Source organism: Spea bombifrons, chromosome 1 (assembly GCF_027358695.1).
Source record: "Spea bombifrons isolate aSpeBom1 chromosome 1, aSpeBom1.2.pri, whole genome shotgun sequence".
Classification (NCBI taxonomy): Eukaryota; Metazoa; Chordata; class Amphibia; order Anura; family Pelobatidae; genus Spea; species Spea bombifrons.
The window spans coordinates 9291614-9300224 of record NC_071087.1 but is presented as its reverse complement, the minus strand read 5'-3'; the positions used below and the strand labels follow the sequence as shown (position 1 = coordinate 9300224).

General features: G+C 38.5%; 1 protein-coding gene across 1 annotated transcript; it reads left to right on the top strand.

The window, feature by feature from the left end:
- Nucleotides 1-502: 502 nt before the first annotated feature.
- LOC128478324 (octopamine receptor-like) lies at nt 503-3404 on the top strand. The gene is made up of 2 exons (XM_053458136.1): nt 503-658; nt 1820-3404. Exons 1-2 carry the CDS (start codon nt 504-506, stop codon nt 2523-2525), a joined length of 861 nt encoding a protein of 286 aa, XP_053314111.1. The 5' UTR covers nt 503; the 3' UTR covers nt 2526-3404.
- The last annotated feature ends 5207 nt before the right edge of the window (nt 3405-8611 follow it).

The following is an 8611-nucleotide window of genomic DNA, read 5'->3' as shown; positions in this document are numbered from 1 at the left end:
AATCCTGTTGTTTTATAGGGCATCTGTGACCTAATTTTATGGGGTAACTGAGACCCGATAGGCTCTGTGACCCAAATTCACTAAATGTTGATACTAGTGAATGTTGAATATAGAGTCTATTCAAACCACCAGGAGACCACGGTGTCTTCTGATTTGCGTCCAGTGAGCAACTGCTAAACAGCTCTCTAACCGCTCACATCTGTGTTTGTAGGGTTGTGTTATTACTGATTTCATATGAAATTATTAAACCCCTACATAGGGTTTTGTTCACAAGTGAGTTAGTAAACCTGACACGCGAAGCTCCCGGATAAGCGCGTATTCACTAACATTTACTTGGTTCCCTGGAATAGGTGAACACGACTTGCTATAAAATACTATATAATTATTACTCTTGCTCATTTATAATGCTGTGGTATATCTGCAGGCTGGTGATGTCTGTTGTTCGGCATACGTTGATCGTTGGCTGTATTTTATTTTTCAGCATTATTTATGAAGTGACTGGCATGTGGCTGTTCGGAAAGCAGTTCTGCAAAGTGTGGATCTCTTTTGACGTCATGTTCTGCACAGCGTCCATCGTTACCCTGTGCTTCATTAGCCTGGACAGATACTGCTCCGTGGTGACTCCTTACCATTATTCCAAGAGAATGTCACGGCACAGGTGGGTACCCGTAAGAGTTATTATGATTTATCAAGAAAAAAATGACTATATATGTTTCCTACAGATCCTGTTTATTAGTGCCTGAAACTCATACCTGAGAACTTTTGGCCTCTGGCTACCCGGACCCTTCCCTTGCGTGACGCGGCCAGGACTGCACACTGATGTCAGCAGGTGGTCCCGTGATGTCGGTGGGCAGTCCCGCTGACATCGTTAGTCCTATTGACGTTAATGGGAGTTCCCGCTGACATCGGTGGTTGGTCCCGCTAACGTTAATAGGAGTTCCCGCTGCCGTTGGGGGCGTTCCCGCTGACGGCTTTGGGAAACACCCCCATTTAAAGGGAATATGGGCGGGGAGCAGGACGTGTCAAGACCCCGCTCCCGCGACCCAGAGGATTCGGGTCTTGACCCGGAGAACCGGAGAAGCATTGCTCACCCAGAAATCTCCGAGTCAAACCCGGAGAGTTCCCAGGTATGGTGAAACTACCTAGAAAGTTTCTCTAAGTCAAATTGTTATGTTACATACTACTTGTTATTTCCTCTCTATCCATTGTACAGCGCTACGGAATTTGATGGTGCTATATAAAACACTAAGTAATAATATGATTAACAATCTTAAAGTGTATTTGCAAAAAAACATTTATATATTTATATCCAATGGGACTATTTGTCCCAACAGTCCTGTAAATAATGTTTTTTTTAAATTAATTTATTTACTAAGAAAAAGAAACCGTATGACCTGTAATTTATTGTATACGGCAAAGAAAGATTGCCAGCACGTTTCTGGTTACATAGAGGCATATAGCAAAATAATATAATCATTGATTCTATTCCACACACCTTGGAATTTATAATAACGTTTCTCTTTATTTATAATAATTTTAAATATATATATTTTTACAACTCAGCAGTGATTTTTACCAGATTCCATTAAGAATGGGTGCAATTTGTAAAATCTGGTCATTTATTATTTTTGTCCAGATCCCATGTACCGGGTTATATTATATTTAATTTTAAAAATGTTCTAAATGTATGTGGAGAGGTAACCCAAACTAAAATATTGCTTAAATAATAGGTGTAAGTATACAGTATATATATATATATATTCTATATTATATTACATATATTATATTATATATGTGCTTATTTATGATTTATTTACAGATGTATCCTTATGACTGTGACCATTTGGGTTTATTCTTCCTTGATATCTTTCCTTCCCGTCATGCAAGGCTGGAACGAGATCCCTGGTATAGACTTTGACGACGGGAAAGAATGTATATTTGTAACAAATTGGACTTTTGCTATTGTGGCCTCATCGCTGGCCTTCTACATTCCATTTATGATCATGTGCACCATGTACTTCTTCATCTACAAGGCTTCTCGGTTAAAAGCCACCCGCATTGTCTCTCAGACGCTGGACCTTCATTACCATCCAAACAGCAATCGGCAAAATAACTTGCAACTGGAGAATAAAGCCACAAGGACTATGAGTATCATCATTTCTGTGTTTGTGATGTGCTGGTTACCCTACTTTGTCCTAAATGTATGGATTGCGGCAAAGGGAACCAGTTCCACCAGCGCTGTCCTAGTCAACGCTTTCAAGTTTATTACATGGCTGGGGTACTGCAATTCCACCATCAACCCCATGCTGTATGCTTTTCTAAACAGGGACTTCCAGAGGGCCCTGAAGAAGTTGCTTATCTGTAGACGCTGGAGGTCTCAGGTGGACATCGGTGAGGATATGGTCTCGATAGTAACTTTTTCCAAGACCGCCCAAGATCCGGAATACAGCATTAAGTTACCGATGGCAAACTGTGTTCTAAAAGGCAAACAGGCTATGAAATGCACACCTACAATTCATTACTGATCAAAGTTCTGAGCACATCTGGTTTCATATCTCGTGAAAACTTAAGTGGACTTCTTTGTGCTAAAATGACAATATTTGCCGGATTTACACAGACAACAAATCAAAGAACAGAGTGCTTTCTGCTTTGTTTCAACATTTACTTTCTTCCACTCTCGATAAGGAAATCCTCGGATTAAAATCACAAAAAAATAGAAATATTTTAAGATATTTTTCCCGATCGACAGGGGGTTCTCCTGCGCAATAAGACGTGAATGTTTTCTACGCTTTCTAACGAACCTTTTCATATTCTTTGTAACCCCCCAGCATGCAAATCAACTCATTGTGCTACAGACGTTCTTCAACTTTATTACAGATGATTTGTTCAATGTAGCCTTCGGAAAAAAAAGAAAAACCCAACAAAGCAATGAGTCCTACTGGCGGCAATTTCACAGCTCTAACAAATAGAAAAACATGATTTAACTACCAATCACTGTGACAAACAGCAGGATCTCGTGCTGTTTCCAGAAAGGGAGCTAAAAGCAAACCACCCGCCACACATTTCCAATTTTATGGGTCAGCAGTGCAATGAAATAAAACAGCTGGGCGCGTTCTCAGTCATAAATCAAAGAGGTCATCAAATGTAATTGCCTTCTCTGTAATGAAAGCTAGAATCCTCTTTGTTGGGACATGGTTTTGGAAATATAATGTAGTACTTTAGTAAATCTGGTACTCACACGCAATCCTAAACATATGCTCTTCATATTGTGCTGGCTTGAGTTTGTCATGGAATGGCCAAAGATGGCGGTCAAGAGGCTCTCTAGAGAAGCAAGGTGCGATGACGATAACATCACAACGATGCGTCTATTACTTGTTTGAAATTAAACAATATATTGTACCATACTGTATCTATTTAGTGACTTTATTTTCATTTGGCATTGGACCTTCTCTATGGTCCTGATTCTGTAGCCCTCAGGTGTAGTCTTCTAAAGGTGGCTTTGTTGGCTCAACCCAGAAATGTCTCTGCTCTTCTCACAGGCTGCTATATAACCCAATCCGATAATAATGTCATTGTTCTGATTATATATTCTAAATTAAGAATGACATTAGAAACAAAGTACAAAAACAATGGCATAGCATGGCATCTAAAATGTGTTAAGATCTAAAAGGTTCTCTCCCGTTATTAACTATTTTCAGTTATTTTGAGTCCGGGCGCATATCCATAGTGTTCTGTTGGGATATCACGGTCTTCAATCAGAGGTTTGTAATCACTCAACGGTTTGCTGGACAGTTACATCTCATTACAACTCCCTAACTTGACTATTCATTGTGAAGGGCCAGCCATCGTGAGGTTCTCCTACAAGAAGATCTGATCTGGCCCTGTATAATGCATGGCTTAATTCTTCCCTTGACATAGGGAGTAGAAGTTTTCAGCTGTCTCTGAAACACCTGGTTTTCGTGAGGGGTACTTCCCCTCTTATCAACACAAGAAATAGCCTCTTCTCATGTTCTCTGTGATAAGCTTAACAGAAAAGTATCATCTTGACTTTATAAATTGTCAAGGTGTATTAGGGTATCAAGTCCTAACCTCACCTCACCCAAGAGTTTTTTTCTCTGGCTATTCTTTGTGGGGAAACTAGCGTGAGATAAAATGTACGACTCATATAATACTTTTGTTAAGGAAACTTCTGTTACCTTGGAGTTCCCAATAATCTCAGCGACTGTCCACCCACATTCGTTTTCGTTATTCACAGTAGCTGTAAATATGTACCCACAATGGTGTTTCAGATTTTTGTATTTAGGTTTCTTGCTTCCCAAAGAAAGATATTGTGTAGAGTGTCACACACTGTCGTCAAAGACGCACTTTAATGTTGGAGATACTGTACAAGAAAAATCAGTCTGTCGGTTAGACTCACAAACTTAAGGATATCAAGTTGTTTACATGATACACGTTGAACCTAATGAGTTGCGAAAATGTTTCCTTTTTTATGTCTTAATAATCTTGAAATAATCTTGAAACGATTAGAAACAACATTTAGATCCCTGCATAAACTAACAAAAACAAAAAAAAGATTTTACTTTCATTTATTTGTTGGCCTGCTTTGGATGAACAATCTCTCCCTCTGATTGCTTTATCTGGGGTCATACAGGCTTAAACAAGCTCCGATGAGCAATTACCCAGAATTAACCATTTCAGTGTCTGTAAGGAAAACACTACAGACAAGCAAGGACTATATTATAATTTAGAGCATCTTCTATTTCAGGCACTGTGTGTGCTCTACATGCCCCTCACTTTTTTCACCTTTTCTATGCAGCAGCACACTGTCTCACATACTGAACCTCCCTCCTCCCCGCTCCCTATCAGCATGGTCGCTGCATCTGCCAAGAAATCAGAGGAGATAAGAAAACGGCTAGAGAAGGAAAGTAAGCGGGGGGGGGGCAAATGAAAGGGCAGAAAACAAACTTCGTTGCCCGAAAACAGTGTAAAGCGAAACCAAAAATGTCTCCAAAATTATTCTGGACCTCGTGCATAATTCTAGCTGGCACTGGTATCTTGTTGCTATAAAAACTGAAAAAAGCTTCTTAAAATCACTTTATTTAGATATAGAGATTTAACAGAAATTGCAGGTGATTTATTAATAATGTATTGAATTTAATCAAATGAAATCATTAATGTGATCCCTGCTATTTCTATATGCATTATAGAGACTTCTAGAACACTCTGATTCTCTCATATCCAGCAAACATTCTGAGCTTCTAGAAAGCACGGACATCAGGGCACATTTCACCTTCCTTCCCCTGAGAATCTGAATTAAATTTTTTGATTAATATCCCTTCCTTCTTTTCTGATTCAGTTTATTAAAATGATCACTTTGAATCTTTTATCATTCGGTGCAACAATTAAAACCTTTAAATCTGATATACTGTAGCCGTAATATTTCACATAAATTATCCACACAGGGATTCAACATATATTTAATATGTCGGATATGATGACCCACATTCCAAGTTACTGACAGATATATGTAATATATATATACAGGTATATATATATATATATATATATATATATATATATATATACAAAGAATTAAGGTTTGGTGTGGGGGATATATCAGGTGGAGGAAAAGAGACCATCCTAGCCATGCTTGTCTTTCTTTGAATAAAACAAATTTCATTTAATCTTCACCCTAGAGGGATTTTAATAAATCCATTTTAAATTCCTGTTTTTCAGTCCCCGTTTTAATGATTGATATTTAGCCGCGTATATCTTCAAGTGTGAAGAATACATGTGAAGTGTAACTATAATGATCAGTCATCCATCCAAGATGGTAAACACTGTAATTGGTTTTGTCCTTTATTAATAAAGGGAAAAACAAGTTGTAGCTTGAAAATTAATGGATTAGTAAAGCCTCAAATAGAATTTCTGTATATTTCGAGACTATTTTATATAACATGAAAACTCAGCCCTGTAACATTGCATTTCTGTGAGGAACCCCATGGCTGTGTCTAAGCACCCATAGGTACACAGGTACAAGTACCCATAGGTACACAGGTACACAGGTGGCTGTGCATGGCCATGCAAAACCAGCAGACTAGGCGTCTGCTTAGGAATTTAACCTAGTAGGTGGCTCTAATTCATTTACTATGTGAACAAACGAGTGGGACCTGGAAACATCTAAGGTGCTAGAAACCTTAGGCTGGCCCGAGATGAGTGCTTAGTCAGGGTGCTGCCCGAGGTCTGACCCGGCCGGCTCTGTGCATGCCTCAATGCTCAGCTCTGGCTATGACGCCTTTTGAAGACAAGCGGCACAGATACCTCACGCTTTACTGGTTGACCCCACTGGACATGCCGTCCTAGGCCTACTCTTAGATCTGATCTTCCCGCATTTCATTTTATTCCCCCTCATTTTCTCTTTTTCTTTCTTTTCTCTCTAATCACATTTCTCTCTTATCTCTCTTTCCCCCTCTTCTTTCTCCTTCCTTTCTTTCTTTCCTCTTTCTATCATCTGTCTCCCCTTCTCTATTCTTTCTTATTTTTGCACTTCTTCCCTCCTCTGTTTTCTTCCCTATTTTCCTTCTTGCCTTTCTCTTTTTATTTATCATTATTATCTGACGCAGGGCTTCTTACAGTACATACATTGAAAGGGTATGAAAAAACCAGGACGGACAGAGCAAGGAAAACCGATATAGTGGGCAAAGAGGACCATCTTTCTCCTTCCTTTCCCTTCTCCACTTTTTGTATTTTCTCATCTCTCCTTCTTTCCTTTTCTGTCCTGTTATTTCTCTTTTCCCTCTTTTCTCCCTCCTCCCATCTCTCTCTATTCTCCTCTAATTGTTCCTCTTCTTGCTTCTCATGCAAAACCGACCCCGTGTAAGCCATAGATAAAGTGGTGGTATTTCTTTTCAATTTCTTACCTGATTTTGCATTATGTAGAACCAATTTGTTCCTTTTTTTGCAAAAGAAACTCGCATTTATCTGTCATTCCTAACGCACAGTGAACATTTTCAGCTCAGCTATAAAAGTTTAGTAAGTATGCTATTTTTTAGTCATTCCTAACAAAGTCTTAATACAAAAGCCGTGAAAACCACTGATGTCAACCATGGCAGGACAATTTTCTTAATCATATTGCAATCCAGTGGCATTCAATAATCTTTTTTGGGGATATTATTTAACTATTCGTATGCTAGTTTGAAATTCATCCGGACAGAGTAATTTCTAGCAGAACCGGCTATATAGATGGATGGCGTTGCTAGTGTCTGAGCTGACTTTACTATTATAAAAGGATTAGACCAAATTTAAATGCATTCGAAGGTCATAAAATATATATATTTCTACAATGTTCCTTAAAGGGTTATCATCTTTACCACCATTTTTATTATCAGATTAAAAGTTTTCAAAAAATATTGAAATAAATAGAATTGCTCAGTCTTAATCACACAGCCAGACTATAGAGGCGCTGACCTCTGTAGCTTTGCCATAAAGAATCAGCAACAATGGCGGCCTCCAGGTCTGCAGATAAAGGGCATTTATTGGAACAAAATGAGACAAAACCAGGCAATATGCAGCATTGTGTTTTATTCTCTACGAGAACATTTTTTAATTTTTTAATTTTTTTTTTTATTGGGACTTTAATACCATTTCACTCAATGAAAAAGCTATTACATAAATAAAATGTACATTCTTATACCCTTAAACTAGGTTTTTTTTATTTTTTATTTAATAATAATAATCATCGGCTAGAAAAAAAAGACTGAAATATAAAGCCTTTTTCGGCACTCTGGCTACATTTTATATGTTCACATGAATATAATTACAGTTCTTTTTGTCCTTTTTTATTGAAACTCCTGCCGAGTCTCTAAATAAGGTAGAAGCTTGAAGCTGAGACGTTACAAACATGGTGGGAGAAATGCGCTTCAGGAATCCACGGGGTTTCCTGCTCCCTCTGAAGTGTGAATTCATTAATATGCATTTTCTTTCCATGTTAAAACTCGCAAAGAACAAAAACAAAAGGAATATAGAGAGAGTTTGGTGTGCGGCAACTCTTGGTTCTTGCTTTTTGACGTGTTTCTCCAATTGTGAAGGCTTACAAAGCATGCCTTCAAATGATAACATACAGTTAAGGCAGGAGCCTCCAAATAATATTCATTCTGCAAATAAAATCACTTATCTTCAGGAGAAGCTGCAGCTTCAGAGCTGAAGACCAACATTTCCTACATGGTCTGCTGTTTTAACCCCTTAAGGACAATGGGCGGTCCCTAAACCCATTGAAAACAATGCATTTTGAGTACATGTACGGGCTTTGTCATTAAGGGGTTAAAATCAATGCAATCACTATGTGCTCATGACCATGAGAGGTCTCATTAGACCTTCCTGAATGCTCAACGAAGCCCTGCTTCCTCAGCAGGGGAAGCGGGATTTGGCACTTGTTAGGTGGGAGATCGCCTCTTTGAGACACCATTCCATCTGTCTCTCTTTCCTTCCCTGATGTCCCCATTTCCTAGCTCGGAATGTTCTTCTGGGTATGAGTGTATCACAGGGTTCTAAAACCTACAATAATTTGCATCTATACAGTAGAAAATGTATTTATAAACTAAACGAATTACAC